This window comes from Polypterus senegalus, chromosome 8 (assembly GCF_016835505.1).
Source record: "Polypterus senegalus isolate Bchr_013 chromosome 8, ASM1683550v1, whole genome shotgun sequence".
Classification (NCBI taxonomy): Eukaryota; Metazoa; Chordata; class Cladistia; order Polypteriformes; family Polypteridae; genus Polypterus; species Polypterus senegalus.
In genome coordinates, this window is record NC_053161.1 from 116,816,402 (window position 1) to 116,841,646 (window position 25,245).

The window sequence follows — 25,245 nt, forward strand, 5'->3', positions numbered from 1 at the left end:
CTACAACACACTGGTGCTAACCGTAAGACATATGAATAATATGAGAGTAACTATGAGAGGGAAATTAGAAATACCAAAAGACAAGCAAGTAGAGAAGGATTCTGCCACTAATATAACTGATGTTCTTTTAGCAGAATATGATCAGGGATCTATCTATCTATCTATCTATCTACCTATCTATCTGTTATATAGTGCCTTATCAATCTATCTATCTGTTATATAGTGCCTTATCTATCTATCTATCTATCTATTATATAGTTCATTATCTATCTATCTGTTATATAGTGCCTTATCTATCTATCTATCTGTTATATAGTGCCTTATCTATCTATCTGTCTATCTATCTATTATATAGTGCCTTATCTATCTATCTATCTATTATATAGTTCCTTATCTATCTATCTATCTATCTATCTATTATATAGTGCCTTATCTATCTATGTATTATATAGTGCCTTATCTATCTATCTATGTATTATATAGTGCCTTATCTATCTATCTATCTATCTATCTATCTATCAGTACCCTTAAGTGATTGTATTTTCTATTTTACCTTTAATGTCTTCTAATATTTGTATATCTCTTCAATGTTTTTACTCTGTCCACTAAGAACAACTTTGTAAATTAATTGAATTAAAAAATGTATATTTTATATAATATTCAGCTAACCTACAGATTGTAAAGAAGTGTAACTACTCCAATCCATATAGTAAATATTAAAGCCTCCAGTTTTCTGTCAGAAAAGGTTTAGTAAGCAAACTCCATACTGAAGTAACTCGTAGACCACCTAGCTTAGGAGAAAAAGCATTAAAGCAAACACTGACGTAACGTTTTGCTTTGATATCAATAAAAAATTCTTTAAAAAATAATTTGAATTCCAGGATATAAGGCCATAATTACAATCATATATATTGTTATATAGCAGATGGTTTTGTCCAAAGTAACTTTAGATTCCTTTAAGTTAATTCAAAAATGAAAGCAGGAGGTGCTTTGTTAGAAGTAAGAACTGTGATACTTTGAGAAATCAAAATAAAATAGATAGATGAAAATAAATCGATCCAGATAAAGACTAACTTTAACAATTTTTCTCCTGTTCAGCTTCAAGATCAATTTAGTACTGAAGAAAATTTTCTTTTGCTCACAGAAATGGCTACAAGCCAAGTGCAAGTGCTAGTGGAATTCACCAAAAAGTTGCCTGGTATGTTATTTCAATTTATTTGCGTTTATTACATATGTTTCCTTTAGTGCCTTTTTTTGAAGAAACACAAGGAATATGCAAGAATACAAAAAAAGATAACACTTAAGGTATTTGCAAAAATCCACCTATTACTTATATACTTCTATGTGACAAATCCTTAACAAATTCTTTGTTTGGTATCGCTTACCAAGCCCAGTAAAATGGTTACAATCTGACATACTAAACTAATGTTTCTCTTGATATTGCATACTTCAGTACAAGAGCTGTGTATCCATCATATTCAAAAGTAATTTAACCAGCATATCATAAGCTCTTAACATACCACATTGCACAGATTAATTACCACTTTAATGATAATTCGAAATGTTATTAAGACTAAAAGACTTAACTTTAAGTTTGTGTTACATGAAAGTGTATGAGTAGTAGATGCAATGTCTAAACTAAAGTGTTACCAAAATTTGCAATTCAAGTCAAGCATCTTCCTGTTTAACATCAATTTGTTCACAAACTCTGACGTCGCTAAATTAAAACTTCAAGTTGTTTTGTATTTACAATTGCATAACTATAATGAGTGTGGGCAGGACAGATACCCCAGAACCATGGTGGGGGTCCACTGTGAATGCATGGTTGTTGTTTCTTAAAGCTTTATTATGATTGTGCCTTCCTATTTGACATCAGAATTTTAAAGTAAACAGCGTCATCATTTTCACTATGAAGGACTAGGTTTCAATGACTATTGGGCTTTTATGCAGCCTAAATGCTTGCTATAGCTCATTGATGGTGGTCACATTTAATTAAACCTAATTTAATATACATTTTTTGCTAAAGGGTCCATCACATTCTAGTTACACCATTGTGTATAGAGTATATATCTGTGCAAAAAGACTGAGAGACACAGAAAGGTGCAGGATTAATGTGAGTAAACTCAGTGTGAAGTTCAGGCAGGGTACTTATACCTACTGAGAAGCTATGGGTGGTCTCAGCCTTACTGTTTAAAGGACATCACAGAATCATCTCACTCTGTTCTTAAAGGTCTCAGATCTTGCTATCATCGTCTCCTTAGTCAAAACTTGTCTAAATGATTATGAATATATCATACATTTTTGTATTTCAGGTGTGATTTGCAAATCTTTGTGTAAACTCTATATTGCATAACATGGTTATATGTTATTGGTCTAAATTTGGGAATAAAATCAGGTTACTTGTTAGATCCAAACTGGTCTGGTGTGTGTCTCCAGGAGTGTGTACAAGTGGGTTTGGAGGAGGGATAGATGAATAATGCAGCATTAATGTCCCTGTTACACAGAATGATCAGGATTTCGGTTACAGTGCCTTCTTGATCTCTTTGGATGGTCTTGCGTAAGAGACAGTTTTTGAGTCACAGTTACAATAGTTTAGTAAGTAGGGTAGAGTTAAAATATTTATTAAAAGACTAACAGAATTAATAATAGTTATGTTTTTAACATCCCATCACTTGCTTTCCTATTCCGAACCTGTAGCATTTTGTTATTCATCATCAAAAACCATCATAACCAAATGAGCCTAATGGACTGAAGTTCTCTTCAAGCATTTTGTGTGCTTTTCTGAATAAATAACTGTATTTCTTCCTTGCAGGATTTCAAACCCTTGACCATGAAGACCAAATTGCTTTGATTAAAGGTTCAGCCGTAGAAGCCATGTTCCTTCGTTCAGCACAAATATTTAACCGGAAACTTCCCCAGGGTCACAATGTGGTACTGGAAGAAAGAATTCGGAAAAGTGGTATAGTATTATTATTACTGCTACAACTATTACCATTAGTGCTGATAGCAAAAGTAATATATCCGATATTTCTAGAAGCAAGAAACAACCTGACAGATGTGCAAATAGTAACCTAATTATTTTTTAAGATGTTATATTCATTATTGTTTAAGAAGAACACATTTGCTTAAAGAAATTAATATAGAACCTGAACAAAATCACAAAAATAAAAATATTTTAAAAATCTGAATTAAAAAATATTTTTTTAAACTGTTAAATGGTTCTTATTTTGTCTTTGATACTATATTTATAGTAAATTATACATACCTTACAAGTAATTACCACAATTCCTCAGCATAGTTTTTAACAACTTTAAGTGGCAAAGCATTGCTAAGATTATTAATTACTAAAAGTCTCTGTTCCACATGCATATTATGTGCCTCCATACATCATTATGTGCTTTAAATAATGGTTAAGTCGAAATAATTTAAATTACTGAACAGTTTTAACAATGTTGCACTTATTAGAAGAACATGTTCCACATATCTTAAGATGAGAACAAAACGAGTGGCTTCCTCCCAATCCCATGGCCATGAATATTTTAAACCCAGATGATGTTCCTACAAATCACTGAATTATTATTACATCGAAAAGCTACACAACAGAAATAATTCACAAGTCAGTTGCACCAGGTAAAACACCAGAATGTGCCTATAGGCATAATGACTATGATATATGGATTGGTTCTGACCTCCACCATTGTATTAAATCATTGCTGTTAACAGGATGTTATAAATGACTCAAGTCAGCATGTGATTTTACAGCACCCAGGGTTCTCATTTTGCGAAATTGGAAAAAAAAAAAACCTCATTATTTTTACTTCACTGCACTTTTACACTTATAATAACATATATTGTGTACTGTAACTAAAGACTTTTTTTTGGAACACTAAAATGAGACCAAACTTCAAAAAAAGATGAGACAAGTGTGTAGTTACTCATGGGAATTAATTGTTCCAAGCTACACATTTTTGTGATTTTTTAACATACGTGGACAATGCATAAAGTCCCTACCACAGTATTGTACATTGTAGACTGTCCTGAGAAGAGCTGTGTTACTAGCTGGACTAGGTCAGACAGACTTTGCCTTGCCTCTTGTTAATGACCATAGACTCCAGAGGTTTACAATAATTTCATTGGAATATCTGGAGACTTGAAATTTCATTTTCTCTGCCCTATTGAGGTGGCCTAATATAATTTTATTAATGAACTCTGAATCCAGAATGGCAGACATGCCAAAAAACACATCAACAAAAAAGAATTACAGAAGGAATTTATTTTTCTTAAAAGATACGTAGAAATAGTAATACACATAAAGAAAAATAGCAAACAATCCACTGAAGAACATGATTTTATACTATAGCCCTGCACCTGCCTACCTTTATTTCTTCTATAATGGTGGCTTATCCTCCTCTATCTCCTTTCTAGGCATGTTATTGCCTCTACTTCACTCCTGACTCCAAGCTCATCTCCCAGAGATCCAAAGACAGGAGGTAATTTTAAGATAAAACTTGAGAGCACTGCTGGTGCCAGATCCTGCCTCCCAAGAAATAGTTCCAAGTCATCCAGAACCCTTTTCAGATGAGGATGGCACCACAACATGAATTCTCCTGCTGGAGGCCCTAGGTGCCATTGTCCTCTAATTCCTTGTACTCCAGGACACCTTGTTGTCCCAACAACGGATCATTCTAAATAACCTCCTGTGCCAGAGGTTACCACCCATTCCAGGAAATGTTTCACACAACTCCTTGGATGGGTTGACAGTCTCCTTATAATGTGGCCTGGTGTCTGGTATCCCTTCACAATGTATATGATAATCTCTGTGAGAAGAAATTGTTTGCCCACATGCCCACTACCCTCATGCTACAGCAGCACACTCCCCTAATAACACTATACTTATCTCCCAAACCCAGACTCAAAGCAGCATTAGCTTCATATACCTATAGAAGCTAATGCTGCTTTCATATACCTTTAGAAACACTTCTGAGGTCACTTCTCACATCAAAGCAAACCTTTCCTTGCTAGAGCAATATAAACTAAAGCACACTTTAACATATGTCTGGGCTCTGCATGCAGTTATTGCATTTGATCTATTCAATTCAATTCAACTGAAAAGTGGGAGAGGCATAGAGAACTTCAAGTTCAAGGCTTATTATCATGTGTGCATAGGTTAGGTTAGGTTGGGAGCATGCGCTGATAGTTAGCGCATTGCCACACCCACCACACACCGAACAACCTGGACTGGGACCCAAGTGCAGCAGGTGACACCTCTGCATCACATTGGAACAGTGTAAGGTTTTTTTTAAGGTGGCTGGAGTAAAAATCTTGCATTGTCTCCCTCAGACTAGTTACAGTAGTTTGACACCAATGACAGACAAAAAAGACACTGAATATAGTATTATACATTTAATGATACATACGTACATGTGACAAAATTGGCCCTATGGATTTATACTGTATGTATGTACAGTGCATCACGTTTTCCACATTTTGTTATGTTACAGCCTTATTCCAAAATGGATTAAATTCATTTTTTTCCTCAGAATTCTACACACAACACCCCATAATGACAACATGAAAAACGTTTACTTGAGGTTTTTGCAAATTTATTAAAAATAAAAAAAATGAGAAAGCACATGTACATACAGTGGTGTGAAAAACTATTTGCCTCCTTCCTGATTTCTTATTCTTTTGCATGTTTGTCACACAAAATGTTTCTGATCATCAAACACATTTAACCATTAGTCAAATATAACACTAGTAAACACAAAATGCAGTTTTTAAATGATGGTTTTTATTATTTAGGGAGAAAAAATCCAAACCTACATGGCCCTGTGTGAAAAAGTAATTGCCCCCTGAACCTAATAACTGGTTAGGCCCCCCCTAGCAGCAATAACTGCAATCAAGCGTTTGCGATAACTTGCAATGAGTCTTTTACAGCTCTGGAGGAATTTTGGCCCACTCATCTTTGCAGAATTGTTGTAATTCAGCTTTATTTGAGGGTTTTCTAGCATGAACTGCCTTTTTAAGGTCATGCCATAGCATCTCAATTGGATTCAGGTCAGGACTTTGACTAGGCCACTCCAAAGTCTTCATTTTGTTTTTCTTCAGCCATTCAGAGGTGGATTTGCTGGTGTGTTTTGGGTCATTGTCCTGTTGCAGCACCCAAGATCGCTTCAGCTTGAGTTGACAAACAGATGGCCGGACATTCTCCTTCAGGATTTTTTGGTAGACGGTAGAATTCATGGTTCCATCTATCACAACAAGCCTTCCAGGTCCTGAAGCAGCAAAACAACCCCAGACCATCACACTACCACCACCATATTTTACTGTTGGTATGATGTTCTTTTTCTGAAATGCTGTGTTCCTTTTACGCCAGATGTAACGGGACATTTGCCTTCCAAAAGTTCAACTTTTGTCTCATCAGTCCACAAGGTATTTTCCCAAAAGTCTTGGCAATCATTGAGATGTTTCTTAGCAAAATTGAGACGAGCCCTAATGTTCTTTTGCTTAACAGTGGTTTGCGCCTTGGAAATCTGCCATGCAGGCCGTTTTGCCCAGTCTCTTTCTTATGGTGGAGTCGTGAACACTGACTTTAATTGAGGCAAGTGAGGCCTGCAGTTCTTTAGACGTTGTCCTGGGGTCTTTTGTGACCTCTCGGATGAGTCATCTCTGCGCTCTTGGGGTAATTTTGGTCGGCCGGCCACTCCTGGGAAGGTTCACCACTGTTCCATGTTTTGCCATTTGTGGATAATGGCTCTCACTGTGGTTTGCTGGAGTCCCAAAGCTTTAGAAATGGCTTTATAACCTTTACCAGACTGATAGATCTCAATTACTTCTGTTCTCATTTGTTCCTGAATTTCTTTGGATCTTGGCATGATGTCTAGCTTTTGAGGTGCTTTTGGTCTACTTCTCTGTGTCAGGCAGCTCCTATTTAAGTGATTTCTTGATTGAAACAGGTGTGGCAGTAATCAGGCCTGGGGGTGTCTACGGAAATTGAACTCAGGTGTGATACACCACAGTTAGGTTATTTTTGAACAAGGGGGCAATTACTTTTTCACACAGGGCCATGTAGGTTTGGATTTTTTCTCCCTAAATAATAAAACCATCATTTAAAAACTGCATTTTGTGTTTACTTGTGTTATATTTGACTAATGGTTAAATGTGTTTGATGATCAGAAACATTTTGTGTGACAAACATGCAAAAGAATAAGAAATCAGGAAGGGGGCAAATAGTTCTTCACACCACTGTAAGTATTCACAGTCTTTGCGATGAAGCTCAAAATTGAGCTCAGGTGCATCCTGTTTCCCCTGATCATCCTTGAGATGTTTCTGCAGCTTAACTGGAGTCCACCTGTGGTAAATTCAGTTGATTCGACATGATTTGGAAAGGCACACACCTGTCTATAGAAGGTCCCACAGTTGACAGTTCATGTCAGAGCACAAACCAAGCATGAAGTCAAAGGAATTGTCTGTAGACCTCCGAGACAGGATTGTCTCGAGGCACAAATCTGGGGAAGGTTACCGAAAAATGTCTGCTGCTTTGAAAGTCCCAATGAGCACAGTGGCCTCCATCATCCATAAGTGGAAGAAGTTCTAAACCACCAGGACTCTTCCCAGAGCTGGCCGGGCATCTAAACTGAGCAATCGGGGGAGAAGGGCCTTAGTCAGGGAGGTGACCAAGAACCCGATGGTCACTCTGTCAGAGCTCCAGAGGTCCTCTGTGAAGAGAGGAGAACCTTCCAGAAGGACAACCATCTCTGCAGCAATCCACAAATCAGGCCTGTATGGTAGAGTGGCCAGACGGAAACCACTCCTTAGTAAAAGGCACATGGCAGCCCGCCTGGAGTTTGCCAAAAGGCACCTGATGGACTCTCAGACCATGAGAAACAAAATTCTTTGGTCTGATGAGACAAAGATTGAACTCTTTGGTGTGAATGCCAGGTGTAACGTTTGGAGGAAACCAGGCACCGCTCATCACCAGGCCAATACCATCCCTACAGTGAAGCATGATGGTGAAGGCATCATGCTGTGGAAGGCAGGAACTGGGAGACTAGTCAGGATAAAGGGAAAGATGACTGCAGCAATGTACAGAGACATCCTGGATGAAAACCTGCTTCAGAGCGCTCTTGACCTCAGACTGGGGCGATGGTTCATCTTTCAGCAGAACAACGACCCTAAGCACACAGCTAAGATATCAAAGCAGTGGCTTCAGGACAACTCTGTGAATGTCCTTGAGTAGCCCAGCCAGAGCCCAGACTTGAATCCGATTGAACATCTCTGGAGAGATCTTAAAATGGCTGTGCACCGACGCTTCCCATCCAACCTGATGGAACTTGAGAGGTGCTGCAAAGAGGAATGGTCGAAACTGGCCAAAGATAGGAGTGCCAAGCTTGTGGCATCATATTCAAAAAGACTTGAGGCTGTACAGTAATCCCTCCTCGATCGCTGGGTTTGCTCCAGAACCCCGCGATAGACGAAAATCCGCAAAGTAGAAACCATATGTTTGTGTAGTTATTTTTATATATTGTAGCGACCCGGCAGCAGCGCTGGCAGCGTGTTGCATTTTGGGTAATTTATGTAAATAGCATTGTGGGTAATTTATGTAAAAGCTGATTGTTGTGTTAAATTAACCAAGTAATATAATTGTGTTTCCTGTTGTAATTATTGTATGTGTCTGTGCTCAACTGGTGGGGTGGGTTGGGTTGTTGCCGTCCGGGGGTTATATGAATGTAAATAGTTACCATCGATAAGAAAGATGGCTTCATTATTGACCTTGGCAATGGCTAAGCAAATGAGTTAAGCTTTGTTTTTGCTGACTATCTGCTCTAATAAAGAGATACAACAGGACAGAGCTGTGTATTGCTAAGATTTCTATCGAAGCAATTATTACCGAGACACTCGGAGTCGGGCGGTGTATGGGACACGAGTGCTCGCTACCTAAAGAGCTGGGTGCAGCTGCATGCATAACGCTGGCAGTCCGCTAGCCTACAGCTTGGGAGAGGTGCACGGCAGAGTACGGCTCTAAAAACTTTAAGACTCAACCACGGGTCGCTACATTGGTGTTAAAAGTGGGATACCAGGCTGTTTAGAAGACGCTGTTATGGAACAGAGTCTTGAAGAATTAGAGCGTGCCATCTTAGAGAACAGCGCTACGTTAGAGCGCCTGATCAGCGGAACTGTGCGGAGAAAAGAGGCAAACAGGCCTGATGGTGCCAGTATTCCCCGGACAGTGTTACAATCTTCTAGGCACGTCCAGAATGAACATTTAACTACAGCAACGATACCTCAGGTTACCAGCCGGCCGGTCCTCTTTTCACGGTCACCTGCTAAGCTACCGCGATACAGCGGATTGACGCCCTTAGAGCCATACCTTGCACAAGTAGATCTGGCCGCCCTACACAATGGATGGAGCTGCGAGGAAGCTGCGACACACTTGGCCCTTGCCTTGGAGGGTCCCGCACTTCAGGTACTCATTGATCTGCCATCGGAGGAGTGTTGAGATCTTCAGGCTCTCACCGCTGCTCTCACCCGTCGCTTTGGACAAAGAACCTCAGCAGAATGCAGCAGAGAAAAGCTGACTAGCCGACGTCGGCGTGAAGGTGAGAGTGTAGGAGCCTTTGCCGCTGACATCAGGGTATATTCACGAAAAGGTTACCCTACTTTCTCGACAGCAGCGAGGGAGGAACTCAGTCTTCATGCTTTCCTGCGGGACTCACACCAGAACGTCTCCGCCAGCATGTCTGTCTGTTGTCACCCCGAGATTTGAGCGAGGCACTGCGAGAGGCTGAGCGGGCTGAAGAGGTACTACAGGCTGAGTCACCGACAAGACGAACACCACGCCCGAGTCGACTAACGAGAGCAGTTGAACGAAGGGCAGAAGGGGACCTGTCTGAGGTAGTGGAGGGCAGTCGCGCCCAAATAACATCAACCCCCCGACAGAGACAACGAGTAGACCGCTGTTTCCGCGCGGGAACCAGGGCACTTTGCCAGGGATTGCCCTGCTCCAAGTCCTTTGCCTCGCATAACATCACCGCGGAAACAACCTCGGGTGAGGCCGTGAGGGGACCCTCGCTCGCTTTTCAGCCCCTCCACAATGACGGCCTTAAAGTGGGGCGCTGTGGATTTTCCACTGGACTATACCTAGACTGCACTATTGACGGGTGGCCATGCAGTGCTTTAGTGGACACGGGTCCACTATTTGTTTGCTACAAAAGGAGTGTTGCCCAAACCGCTGGTCTTCTTCCAGAGGACTGGACCCCACAAATAGCTTAACTACGACTGTTACGGGTGAACGGACAGTAATGCCCGGAAAGAAACTGTTATCTGTGTTGGTAGGGACGAGCCAGACCAGCCACGAATTCTGGCTTGTGGACATTAAAGACAAGTGCATTATTGGGTTGGACTTGTTGGCCCACTGGGGAGCACGTGTTGATGTGTCAAGGGCCGCCCTTTGTTTTGGTAATGAGACTGTGCCGCCCAGTCGGGCTGGAACCGCCCTGGAAGGACTGCCAGAGTGGATTCACCTGGACACCACTGCTCACCGCTCCCAACCATTGTTTGGAAGTTGCAGAGAACCCCAGGAGAGTATTGCTGGACAGACAAATTCATCGCACGACCCCCCATCAGCTGAGACGGTTGCCGCTGTAGAGGAATTGGGCCATCGAAGTGGTGAACATCTGAGCACGCCACAGCAGGAGCAACTCCAACAATTACTGAATGACTTTGTGGACATTTTTGCTCGAGAGGAGGACTGCACCAGAACCTCGTTAGTAAAACACCACATTGACACTGGCCACGCCGCCCCATTTGTTTGCGCCCCCACCGATTGCCCCTTGTAAAACGCCAAGCTGCCGAAGAATTGATTCGCGAGATGGTAACCAACGACATTATTGAACCTTCGGACAGTCCCTGGGCCGCACTCATGGTCATGGTGCGGAAGAAAACGGGGGGTTGGCGCCCTTGTGTGGACTTTCGTAAATTAAATGCAGTCACTAGAAAAGACTCTTACCCATTGCCCCGCATCGATGATGCATTGGACTATGTGGCTGGATCCCGTTGGTTCAGCACCTTGGACTTGCGCAGTGGATATTGGCAGGTAGAACTGGCATCAGAGGACCGACCCAAAACTGCATTCACCATCGGACAAGGGCTGTGGCAGTTTAAGGTAATGCTTTGGACTTTGTAATGCACCGGCCACCTTTGAAAGACTAATGGAGCGGGTCCTAAAAGACATTCCCCGAACCCGTTGTGTGGTCTATTTGGATGACCTGTTGATTCATGCCAGAGACTTTGACCAGGCTGTGCACAATTTAAGGGAGGTCCTGACCGCCATTCGTAGCGTCGAGTTGCGGTTGAACCCTGAAAAATGTAATCTTCTCGCCCGACAGACCCAGTTTTTAGGACACGTAATCAGCAAGAGTGGGGTGGCTACCGACCCAGCAAAGGTGGCTGCCGTGAGCAACTGGCCCCCACCAGCCAACATCACCGAACTGCGGAGCTTCCTGGGTTTAGCCTCGTACTACAGGAGGTTTGTAAAAGACTTTGCAACCATTGCCAGCCCCTTGCACCGACTGACGAGTAAGGGCCAACAGTTTGGGTGGACGGAGGATTGCGCAGCCGCTTTCCAACAACTGAAAGCTGCCCTCGCCAGCGCCGGTCCTGGCTTACCCTGACCCCAACCAACCTTTTGTTGTGGACACTGACGCTAGCAATGTGGGAATTGGGGCTGTACTCTCACAGAAGGGGAAGGCTGGAGAGAGAGTGGTAGCTTATTACAGCTGCAGCCTCAGTCGACCGGAGAGAAATTACTGCATCACCCGGCGGGAGCTGTTGGCAGTGATCTTAGCGGTACGGCACTTTCGGCCCTACCTATTGGGCACTAGGTTCACGCTGCGGACTGACCATGCTAGCCTCACCTGGATGTTAAATTTCCAGTAACCAGAGGGCCAGGTGGCAAGGTGGATGGAGATCCTCCAGGAGTGCGATTTCGAGGTACAGCACCGACCGGGACGACAGCATGCCAACGCTGATGCCCTCTCCAGGCATCCATGCCTCAGCAACGAGTGTCGATATTGCCGCTGACAGGAAGAAAGGGTTCTGGGGCCATCATCAGCATCCGCAAGGCCAGATGACACTGTTACAGGCGAACGACCAAGCGCTAGAGAAGGTAAAGGGCTGGTTGGAGACCCAAGAATGTCCCGACTGGCAAACCGTGTCTTCACAGGGGCCTGAACTCAAGTTACTACACTCCCAGTGGGGCAACTTGGAGTTGCACGATGGCGTAATTTACAGACGGTGGCAAGCACCCAGGGGGGGGATTGACCGACTACAACTGCTGGTTCCCCAGGCTTTGCGTGCCAAGGTCCTCTGATGGGTCCATGGAGCAGCTGGATCCGGACACTACGGAAACGCTAAGACAGTGCGTCGACGCGGCAGCGTTCTATTGGCCCGGTGTCGGCAAGACGCGGAGCTGCACGTCCACTACTGTGACATCTGCACTGCGCAAAAAGGACCTGGTCAACGTTCTCACGCGCCGTTGCAACAGTACCTTGTCGGGGCACCCATAGAGAGAATCGGAGTGGACGTACTGGGTCCTTTTCCTGTAACTGAAGCCGGAAATCGTTTTATTTTAGTTGCGATTGATTATTTCACTAAATGGCCAGAGGCGTATGCAGTTCCGGATCAGAGTGCCTCCACAGCAGCACAAAAACTAGTGGATGAAATGTTCACTCGATTTGGGGTTCCGGAAGAACTGCACAGTGATCAAGGGCGAAACTCGAGAGCCGCTTTGTTCAGGGAGGTGTGTCAGCGACTGGGGGTGAAAAAGACTAGAACCACCCCCCTTCACCCGCAAAGTGATAAACTGGTCGAGCGATTTAATCGCACCCTGGCCACTCAACTGGCGATCCTGACTAGTCATCACCAGCGAGACTGGGACCAACATTTGCCTCTGGTCCTGTGGGCATATGCCAATGCACACCAGCGGGGCTGATGTTCGGGAGAGAACTGCGCACGCCAGTGGATTTGGTGTTTGGCTTGCCCCCTGAGCCTGAGATTTTTGGTGGGCCCGAACTGGATTATTTTAGACGGTTGAAAGAGCGCCTGGACACTGTTCATCGACTGGCCAGGGAGGCCTTAGAGGGAGCTGGAGCTCGCCAGAAACGGGCTTATGACACACGGGCTCATGGCCTGACGCTGAAACCAGGAGACAAAGTGTGGGTATTTTGCCCGCAACGAAAACGGGGACTGTCTCCTAAATTGACTCACCATTGGCAGGGACCTGGAGAAATTTTGGACAAAATATCGGAGGTAGTTTTCCGAGTCCGAATGCCTGGACGGGGCAGATGGGTGGTGCTGCACAAGGACTGGTTGGCACCATACCACCCACTGGCCCCAGAACAAGAAAGACTTGAGAATCCAAGCGGCTCTCCAACCTCCACCCCCAGGCGCCGAGACAGACATTGACAGTCTCAGGACTGAGCCTGACACGCAGTGATGGTACATCAGGCAGGCGGCGCGTCCGTCGCCGGCCAGGACATTTGCTCGATTTTTACTGTGATGAGTAGGGTTGTGGGGACACTAACCCTCTTGGGGCTGTGTAGCGACCCGGCAGCAGCGCTGGCGGCGTGTTGCATTTTGGGTAATTTATGTAAATAGCATTGTGGGTAATTTATGTAAAAGCTGATTGTTGCGTTAAATTAACCAAGTAATATAATTGTGTTTCCTGTTGTAATTATTGTATGTGTCTGTGCTCAACTGGTGGGGTGGGTTGGGTTGTTGCCATCCGGGGGTTATTTGAATGTAAATAGTTACCATCGATAAGAAAGATGGCTTCATTAATGACCTTGGCAATGGCTAAGCAAATGAGTTAAGCTTTGTTTTTGCTGACTATCTGCTCTAATAAAGAGATACAACAGGACAGAGCTGTGTATTGCTAAGATTTCTATCGAAGCAATTATTACCAAGACACTCGGAGTCGTGCGGTGTATGGGACACGAGTGCTCGCTACCTAAAGAGCTGGGTGCAGCTGCGTGCATAACGCCCAGTCCGCTAGCCTACAGCTTGGGAGAGGTGCACGGCAGAGTACGGCTCTAAAAACTTTAAGACTCAACCACGGGTCGCTACAATAATTTAAGCCCTTATAAACTCTCCCACACTGTTAACATTATTAGAGCCCTCTAGGCATGAAATAACACCCTTTAGTCAAAAGTTTAAACTGTCCTCCATGACAAGACAGAGATGACAGTTCTTTCTCACAATTAAAAGAATGCAAATAGATCTTCTTCTCTTCAGGAGCAGAGAATTTCAGAGGGAGAGAGAGAGAGCGCTCGCAAAGAAAAGCAAACAATCAAAAATCAATACTTGTGCTTTTAAGTTTGCCGCGGCATTTTTTAGAGGAGCGTTAGTATCTTCTAAGCAAACAGCCTCTGTGCAACAGCCCTCTGCTCACATCTCCTCCGCCAGGCGCAGAGAACATCAGAGAGAGAGCGAAATTAAAGCAACAATCAAAAAATCAATACGTGTGCTTTTGTGCTTTTAAATATGCCGAGCACCGCAATAAAGCGCCATTTTTTTAGAGGAGCGTCAGTATCTTTTAAGCAAACAGCCTCTGTGCAAACAGCCCCTCCATCAGGCGCAGAGAATGTCAGAGAGGGTGAGAGAAAGGCAGAGACAAGCAAACAATCAAGCTCCGCGCGGGATGCATATCTTATAGCATTGAGGAGTTTTAGTTAATATGTAATACATGCTCTGATTGGGTAGCTTCTAAGCCATCCGCCAATAGCGTCCCTTGTATGAAATCAACAGGGCAAACAAACTGAGGAAGCGTGTAGCATAAATTAAAAGACCCACTGTCTGCAGAAATCCGCGAACCAGCGAAAAATCTGTGATATATATTTAGATGTGCTTACATTTAAAATCTGCGATAGAGTGAAACCGCGAAAGTCGAAGCGCGATATAGCGAGGGATTACTGTAATTGCTGCCAAAGGTGCATCGACAAAGTATTGAGCAAAGGCTGTGAATACTTATGTACATGTGATTTCTCAGTTTTTTTATTGTAAATAAATTTGCAAAAACCTGAAGTAAACTTTTTTCACGTTGTTATTTTATGGATGTTTTGTGTATAATTCTGAGTAAAAAAATGAATTTAATCCATTTTGGAATAAGGCTGTAAAATAAAAAGTGATGCATTGTGAATACTTTCTGGATGCACTGTATGTAATATACAGTGTGTACCACAAACATTCATATATTTCTAAGAATGTGTGGCTGCTGAGTAACCTTATTACATATGAATGAAATTTGTCCCTGAACCTACTACTGTAAGTGCTAAAGGTCCTTTTACTTTTGTACAGAGGTAATTAGTGCATGAAGTGGATACACATAAGTGCAGTACCCTATGTAAGAGGTAACTTCAAGCTCTGCAATCCACTAATATTCAATCAAAGATTGGTTGGTAGGGGTCCCCCATGAAGTTTCAAGGGCCACAACACAAAGACAGTTGTTCAAAGGGGAGTTTTGGGCTCTTCTGCAGTTTTCAATGGTGTGATACGTTAAAAATCAATCAAAGAGTGTTTGGTGGTTGTATCTTTGTAGTTTTGGCTAGCATGAGATCCTGAAATTCATTTGAAGAGAGGGGAAGGGGGTTTGGATATATGTGATGAAAGCCGGTAAGCTCAAAAACACGGCTGGCACACAAATGTTAAAAATTGAGAAGTGCCAGTACTTCAAGCTCTGTGGGAAATGCTGACATTCTGAAGAAGACAGACCACAATTTTCTCATTAGTATATTAAAAAACATCATTGAAAATAGGTCAGCAACTGTGGACAGGGAACACAAAGCTCAGAAGATACAACCACAGCAACAGTCAACAATAAATCAAAAAACAAACAAAAACAAAATGAAAATAATTTAAAATATTTTTACAATAAACTGATTTAAATATACTTATACAAATGAGGAATTTTGGGTCAAATTAAACCAGTTAAATAAAACCCTGTTACACATGCACTATGTATGTATGTTTTCTATTAAACCCACATTGCCTCCCCTCATTTTACCTGATAATTCAGTTTGGCCCATAAGCTGGTAGAAAAAGATTCAAACTGTATTGCTGCGTTTAGTGTCTCAGTGATAATCCATGCTTCTAAAAACATTGAAATCTCAGCAGTTTTTTGTATTACATCATGGATCCCCTACTGCTCTAACATCCTCTAGCTTGTTATTGTTATGGTGTTTAAGAACCAGAAGCTGGACAAGATAAGAATAATAATCAAATAAAACACTGCTGTCAAAACTGAAAGTTTCAGTAATATTAAATATCATAGCTAATACATAAACCTCACTTGTAGTAAAAAAGGACCCTGCACAATTCAGTAACCAGTAACACACAGGACAGCAGCACACCACTAATTTCTGTTTCAGTATATTGTCCGCAATCTTGGACATTGTGCCCACACATTAAGTATCACATTCTTGATATGCCAAGTATAATTTCCAAAGACACACTCTTAGCAACTAAGAAAGAGGGGATTCTCTTTAAATACCAAACAAAATACCAATCACAATAAACTTTGTTCTGGACCTAATAAATATATAAAGTAATAATTCCTTTGAATTCCTGAAAGTACAAAACACCATAAAAACACTAAAGAGCGAACACAAAAATGTATTTAGCTCAGTAAAAATGCAAAAATGAAGTCATATCATTACAGTTATCCACTTCCTGAACCTTTTCTAGAAAGATACTGGGCGGAGGAGCTCCATTGTCTCAGAGTTTTGTCCTGACTTAGATTAGTCCTCTTTGTCACCTTTTTCTAGTTCACTTTTTTATTGTTCCTATTTGAACTATTCAGATTATATTTGGTGTAAATAATTGCAATGAGAAGTCAAGCAAAATTACACCTTTTATTGGCTAAGTAAAAAGATTGCAATATGCAAGCTTTTGAGGCAACTCAGGCCCATTCTTCAGGAAGTTTGAAGGGACTTATTAGAAACTGCCTAAAGAAGGAGCATGATACTTTAATCCTCAATACATTTAAGCTGCTTGTAAAGCATTAACTGTATAATAATAAAAATATACTGTTGCCTTTGTCGAGGGCTTATCTTTGCTGAAACATATTATAGATTTTCTTTTCTTTTGGTTCTTATTTATTGTACACATTTGTGTATGGGCTGTTGTATAATGCTTAAGGTACTCAGTAATTGTAAGACACAAATGTATAAGCTCAGTCTTCACAACTGACTCACTGAGTGATGCTGAGCAAATCACATAACCTGTCTGTTCTTCATCTGCTGAAACAGTTGGGTCATTGTTACTTTTTCCACAGGGTGTATGCTTGAAGTTTAAGCTCAAGGTCAAATTTCTTGTGATCTGTGGAAAGTATAGGGCATTACAGTAGTGCAAAAGAGACCAATGCTCCTGCTTCATAGATGCAGTTGTTGTCTATGTACAGTTTGCATGTTTTTAGCATGTCTGCATGTATCAGTATATCCGCTTATTCTCCCATGTCCTTAAAGATGTGTAGGTTTGGTTAATTAGCTGTTCTATATTGGTTCTAGTGGCATGTGAGCTCAGGTATATGTGAGTGGAGCCTGTGATTGATTGGTTGTCTGTCCTGGTCCATTTCCTGCTTTACTCTCAGTGCTTCCAGGTTAGGCGCTGACTCCCAGACTGAATGAGTTCAGAGAGTTATGCTATGTCAATGTAATGATTAGGAGTTCCAAACATAACAAAAGGGTGTGAAGCCTTCATATAAGCCACAAAAGCAGGTCAGGATCTCCACTGGCCTGGACAAAATAGCCTCAACCCCAAACCAACTTCAGCCCAAGCAAGTGCCAAAATATCCCAAATGCTTCACAAGTGGGAGAGATCGCAGATGGCCTGGGTTGTATAGATAAACCAAAATAATAAATGTTTTAAAAAAGAAAGCCTATTAACAAAAATAGTGCCTAACTTGGCTGAAAACACAATCCAATGAGCAAAATCAAAATTAACTCAATTCAGTCTATTTTTGTATTGCGCTCTTCACTGAGTGCAGGCCCAGAATGCTGTGATAAGTTCCCAGATTAAATACAAATACAAACTTTACTAATCACATAATGAGTACATAATGACACAAAATAGTTTTTAACCGATTTACATAAATTGAGCCCAGCACTCTATGTCCATTAACTAATTGTTGAACTTTGACCAGTTGGCAACTAAAATAAAAACTCCAGTCAACAACACCCCTGGGGAAAATAAACCACTGGAGGGTCCATGATCTTGAACCAATTAAAAGTGATAGAAATAACAAAAATCTGAGAAGCAGTAATTCAAAACTAATAGAAAGTACAACAGAACAGAAAATAAATGCATTCGTAGGAAAATCCTTCAAGGATGAGGAAATGCTATTCAAAAATGGAATCACCATTAATTTAAATCGGAGAAAAATATATATATTACCAAGTGTGAAAACTGACATTGATTTTTCCTAAAATAACTTCTAATTTCCATCAAAATTAACACTATCACTTGGCTAATAATGGATATGAAAACACATTCTAAAGAGGACATTTTCTTTGTTAATGAATCACTAATGATAGTGCTGTTTATCAGCTACCATTGCACTTGTTCATAAATACTGTATTATGCATTTACATTTTTGATTGCATTACATTTACTGTTAAATTCTGCACCTATGGTTAAATCTTAGTGCTATTCACTGAATTACTTAGGTTATTGACAAAGAGTTTTAGAAAATATGCATCGTCTGGATTGGTTCTTGTTATTAAACTTTATCAGGCCGAGCTTCATAAAATGTAGAAAATGTGTTGCTATAGTGAGCTCAGCCAGAAAATAAAATCAGGCACTAGCATCTAAAATAGCTTTAAGACACAGTATTAATTATACATTCAGTAGCTTAAACTGAAGACACAGGAATATATGAATATTTAAGATGACTGTCTTTGTTTTCCTTACAATCTTGGTGTCAGTTACTGATATCATCAATAGACACTATATCAAGTGTAATTTAGGAGTACTGTTTCATGCCTTTCTGTGTCAAGGTTGAGTTGGGTGAAATAAACACAACATATGGGGAGTTCTTACATGGTAGGCCTACATGAAACATAAAGGAAATAAATGAGATGCAGGACTTTTTTTAATGGTAAACTTATAAATTATGACTATCCAATAATTATTTCTGATTAAAGTGTTTTTCATTCTCTCTGCCTACATTATTCTACTAAGGTACATCACGTAAGTCATGTCTATAAGGCAAAAAATTAGTTAAGTGTGGTCATTTTATTTAATGTTTTCATAAACCACTGCATACATTCATGATGGAATGAACTCAAGAAGGCAATCCCAAAAACCATTCAGATTTATTCAATCTTGAGTTTTAGTTTCTACTTCACAAATATAAGGTAACTGTTCAATAACTGACAAGCACTCTATAGTTATGTAAGGGGCACGGCAGTTGCACACAACAGGGGATGAGCTACACATAACTCATCTCTTGTGTAGGCTGTGAACTTAAAGGGGTGTTCTTGAACTGTCGACAGGACCCAAAACCGCATCAAGGCAGCCAAAACACGAGCTAGAAAAATACTGTAATATAATGGGTTGGTAGTGACTGTTATGATTTGCCAGAAAAAACTGTCAAAAAGGAAAGGAAACGGCTAGGAAAAGCCATGTCTATTAAATAATCTTTTAATGAGTTAAGTTTATTTATTAATTAAATAAAGAGTTTAAAAAGTCAAATCCAAAAGTTAAAAAGAAAGGAAAATAAAGAACTGACACTTATGGTAACAAAAGTTAAAATCATAACCTAAGATCAAAACTGCTGTAGCAATACAATTCCAAACTCAAAATAAATAATTTTCTGTAGATATTTAACTGAAGAACAAAAAGTCAAAAGTTACTATTGGAATAAGTATTTAGAAGCTGCAGGTTTACACAAATGACTAATTAATCACAAACAACACAAAGATGACAGTCATTGGACCATAATTAAAAATAATTAGCACTACTTATGAGTCTTTTATATCTCTCTGGATATTAAAAGCACCCTTTGTGTGGGCCATAGTCTTTGTTGGACATTCACTGCAAAAACGAAGACAAAGGAGCATCCTGCTGATGTGAGAATCAAAGTCATTGAAATGCACAAGATAGGAAATGGCTATAATAAAAATATCGAACAGTTTGAATGTCCCATTAAGCACTGCTGGATCCATCATCAGAAAGTGAAAGATTCATCACAGCACCCAGACTCTTACTAAAAGGGGCCATCCCTCAGAACTAAACATCAGAGCAAGACGTCGGTTGGTGAAAGAAGCTACTAAAAATCCAACTGTCACTCTCAGAATTCTGCAATGCCCTTTGGCTGAAACTGGAGTGAAAGTGCAAGGGTCCTCAATTTCAAGAGCTCTTCATAAAACAGGCCTATACAGGAGAGTTGCAAGAAACAAGCCATTCCGTAAGAAGGTCTACATAAAACCACATATCGCATTTTTAACAAAGCGTAAGAAAGACCCAGTTAAGATGTAGAAGGTTTTATGGTCAGATGAAGCCAAAACAGAACTTTTCAGCCAGATTTCAAAGAGGTGTGTGTAGCGTAAAACTAACACTGTTTATGCTTCAAGAAATGCCATACCAACCATGAAATATGGTGGTTGCAGCGTCATGTTATGGGGATGCTTTTCATGTGCTGGGACTAGGAAGCTTGTCAAAGTTGAAAGAAAAATGGATGGACACAAATACAGCACAATATTGCAGGAGAACTTGTTCCAGTCTACTATGAACCTACTGCAAAAGTGACAATGGAATGGCTCAGAAACAGAATGGTGAATGTTTTGGAATAACCAAGTCAAAGCCCTGATCTTAACCCTATTGAGAATCTGTGGCACTATTGGAAAACTGCTGCCCAGAGCCACCATCCCACCAACTTAGAAGATTTCTGTAAATTCTTCAGAGAAACATGGGAAAGAATTACTCCTAACAATGTGCAAAACTGATACATAGATACTCCAGAAGAATTAAGGCTGTTATTGCAGCAAAAGGGTTCTTGTTAAAATAATAATATGTAGGGCTTGGATATTACGCAGATATTAACTCTTGAGTCTTTCTTCTTCATTTAAATATCTTCTTCAATTAAATATCTATGGAAAATGGTTTATTTTGACTTTGGAAATGTATTGTAACAGTATTAAGAGTTTGCATTAAAAATACTTAATGGATAAATATGTGTACAAATCATCTGTCATGTAGACAATGATGACGACATTCAAGGGGATTGAATACTTTTGCACGCCACTGTATTTTCACTATTTACTTTCTGTTATGTTTAATTTTTATTGTTGCATTCTGTTTATTGTGGGCTTTGCTATTTTGTGTTTTTTTGGGGGGGTCTGGGGAGTTACTGTTTATAGCGAGTGTGAGTTAAGACATTTTACATGGATACTTTAACTATGATATTTGGTTAATATTTGGGGCATTGGTATTTTGGATTGTGTTCCTGTTTTTGATCATGACCTATTTTGACTTCTGAGCTGCGTTTTAATTTCCTTATCATTTCCCACTTTTCCTCTCTGCTGTTGTCCTAGTAAGACATTCAACATGAAGCATAAGGTTAATAGACACAGCTAGAAATTAGCTAATTCTACTGCACTTGAGCAATGGCAGCAAGTGCTCAATATAGCCCTCAGGTAATGTCATAAAGCTTAATGGTAGTACCTGAGGGCAATACAATCATCTGGGACCTCACCTCAAAACATATATTTAATAACACAATTAAAATTCTGGAATAATCCAATACTATTTCATTGTCAACAAATTAAAGAAATAAAACCAAAACAGACCCAGGAAAAGAAAAGAAGCTAAATACAAAATGGCAAAACAAATGACCTAAGAGCAAAACCCATGCGGCAATGACACAGAGAAAATACAAAATGTACAAAGAATAATACAAATCAATAAACATAACACCCCTCGGGGAACTTTCCATGCATATAGTTGACCCTAATGATCACATGCAGTAGCAGGTCCACTTTCCCACATGTACAACATGTCAATCCCTTATTAACAAAGTTTAATCCCACTGTCTCCTCCTCTTGACTTTTTCTGTCTATTTCCAGATGGTCTCACTTGTCCATATGGTTGGAAGAGGCTGTTAAGACCTTGCCTTTTATTGCTTCAGGTAATGCCTCAGCCACCACATTCAGAGAGCCAGACAACACATAAAGTCTTTTGGTGGTACAAGCACTATAAAGTTCTACTGGTGAGGGCAAGATGGTCTGTCTTCTTCAGTACCCTTTATCATAATCAGTCTTTTAGTATAGAATTTTTATAAACTCTTCTTGGTCTTTCAGAGACTGTTTTATGGAGTTCAAAGGACAATGTCACATTTGAAAAGTTTAAAAATAAATACATACACCAATGGTGCCAACTTTGTTGTTCTTATAGGTGCTGACATTTCAAGAGTTACTTTTTGATGGTTGCTTTGCTGTTGCCAGCAAGGTCAACTGGAAGTCTGTGGAGAGTGACATAGGTCAAAGGTTTTAAAGTCAAGATTGTCCAAGATTCCTCCAAAAACCCTTTGCAGTCTTCTTTTTTGGTGACTGCAGTTCTGGTTACAAATAATATTCCCCTGTTTTTTGACTAAAATTTATGTGTTTCTTTTTATTTTTGGATTTTAAACTTATCCAGACCACTTCCTGCTACAGTCCTTGAGCATTGAGCACTGATTGTTCAATTTCATTTTTCTGGTTTTGACACTTTGTCTTAGTGACATCTTCTGATTCCAGTTCTTCTCAACAGCTCTTTCCACCTTGTGCAGAGATACATCCATAAGGAGTTGCTCTCTAGCAACATGGGAAATGCGACACAAAGTAATAAAAATTCCAGTATTTGAACTAAAATCCTGGATTCCTCCGTTACCTGTTAGTCACACAGCCTCTTGCTTACACAAGGTGTCATGGCTTCTAAATGGTGAGAGAGAGAGGTCTAGGGTCCGGGATGGTAGTATGTCAATAGGACATCATGCAGACTGACAGGTACAGTAGCAGCAAATGGCTCCTAATTAAGTGAGACAAACCCTGGCACTCATTATAGTATACGTGCAGCCTGGGAGATATTGAGGGTCACTGGGTCCTAAAATCCAAATAGGGAGTTACCAGTGTGAGTCTCCTCAGAATTGTTGGTTTTACTTTCATTTATTTTTTTAAATTAGTCATTATACATTATTTTATATTTAATTCATTTAGTCATTGAATTCTTTTATGTTGTCTATAATTTAGTCAGAACATCCAACCAAGAGTTGCAAGAGGGTGCTGGGCACAAGATAGGAATCAACCCAGGCCATATTTAGACTCAGTCATACATGAGAAGAAAACTTAAGAACCCAAGAAAAACCCTTGCAGGCATGGAAAATGTGTAGACTCGTTATGTCCATAAAATTACATACGCCACATTTAACCATTCATAGTATTTTGTATCATTTTGCTGAATTTTACTATTGTCTGCTAAAATGTTGGCCTGACGTCCTAGCAGAAAGTTAAAAAATTTTGAACTACAAAAACTGTTTAAGAAGAGGAGTCATCCACAACTAAATAGATCAAGCTGATAAATGACCGTTTTTTCCTTTGCTACCTTTGAAGAGTTAAACCAAAAGTTATTCCGATGAATCTGAAAGTGGCACTTGTATTTGGGTTTCTGTTGACCCTGGTTAAAAAAAAATGAGCACCACTTTGTTTTTATTTTGTGGGGCTGCAAGGAATAAAAGTGAATGTTGACAGTCAAGATCCACTTACTTACTTGAAGTTACTTCTTGATGATGATGTGATCGAAAGAATTGTTGTTGAGACAAACCGTTATCCTAAACAGTGTCAGGTAAATAACCGTACACTTAAGCAGTTTTCCCATTCAAAGATATACCACAAAAAAAACATATTTCAACAGTATATACAGTATTAGCATCATCATGATTATTATTCCTTTCATAATATTATTATTATTATTCACTAGCAAAATGCCCGTGCTTCGCAGCGACGAAGTACTACCTTAAAATTTTTACTAAGAAGAAAAGTAAACCTTTTTAAACTGAGGGAAAACATAACAATAATTATTTGTTAAAGATCTCTTTGTACACCACGTTGTCAGTTCAGCCCTTCAGTTGTAATATGACCAAGGTGTGCCTTGAGCTTACTCTTGCGCATTCAACGTACAGTTGGCCATGTGAAAAGCAATCGCCTCAAATCTCACAGCTTGGATTGCTGCTGTCATAATCGGTTTGAGTTTCATGGTTTGTTTCAATTACGACAGTATTTGCAGGACTTGTTGTGTTGAAGTGACATTTGGCATCTGTCAAGCGTTGTAAGCATACAACCAGTTTCATCAATAACTTCACATCCAGCTTAACATCAAACATCAAAGAGTTCATTACTGAAATCGTCACCTGTGAATCTAAGACGTTTAAGAGGCATTGGCGGTTGTCCAAAGGTGTAAAATATTTGGCCATTTCGGTACACTTGAAAGCGACAACCGAACAATTCAGCGGCAGCCATCAACTCACATGCAGAACTATAGGTGAAGGGCTTAAGCATTTAATTCTTAAAATGCTCCTGTGTAGTATAATTATCTCCTATACCGTCATCAGTCCACACCTTGAACCTGTCCCAGTCATTCAATACATAAGACACAATGTTCCTTCGGATATCAAGAGTGAGCCTGATATGGCCGTGCAATATGTAACAAAGAGGATGGAAAAGGCAGGTGCCATCTCCGGTCATGGAAACCACTCAGTAAGTGACAGTTCTTTGATCGATGGTGATCACCTTGATAGACATGTTAATGGGGTACGGTTCGAATGATAAAGGAAATGTGTACCTGAACAATGTAAAGTAAGTCTAAAATACTTACACAATAACTATAATCGTAATAAATGAACAATAAAACAGCGGAGAAGCCGTGGATTAAATAAAAATGCTGTAGTTATCAGCAGGGAGACGTGAATCCCGTGGCAAAGCAAGGTAGGGAATGAAGAGACCGGAGCGACGGACGGCCTTATATAGCTAGGCAGCCAACAACGTGGGAGGCGTTGGGATGGGGGACCCAACAGCGCCTCACAAAGCGACCGAGCTGCAAGCTATGGACATATATATGTACGTAAGTAGGACTCAGTTAGAGTTGGGAGCCCACGTACCAAATTTCTTGAAGATGGGCCAATAAGTAACAAAGACCGTTGGAAAGTTCAATATGCCGGCT

General features: G+C 40.5%; 1 protein-coding gene and 1 long non-coding RNA gene across 2 annotated transcripts in view; one reads left to right on the plus strand and one right to left on the minus strand.

Moving 5' to 3' along the window:
- nr1h4 (nuclear receptor subfamily 1, group H, member 4) overlaps positions 1 to 25,245 on the plus strand; it is a 110,007-nt gene that overhangs the window by 66,229 nt on the left and 18,533 nt on the right. The window contains exons 7-8 of the mRNA XM_039761681.1: positions 1,099 to 1,198; positions 2,813 to 2,959. Coding sequence (XP_039617615.1) covers positions 1,099 to 1,198; positions 2,813 to 2,959 — 247 coding nt within the window. The remainder of the gene's footprint in view (positions 1 to 1,098; positions 1,199 to 2,812; positions 2,960 to 25,245) is intronic.
- Positions 1 to 25,245, minus strand: part of LOC120534248 — a 128,754-nt gene that overhangs the window by 65,573 nt on the left and 37,936 nt on the right. The gene's annotated exons all lie outside the window — the stretch shown is intronic.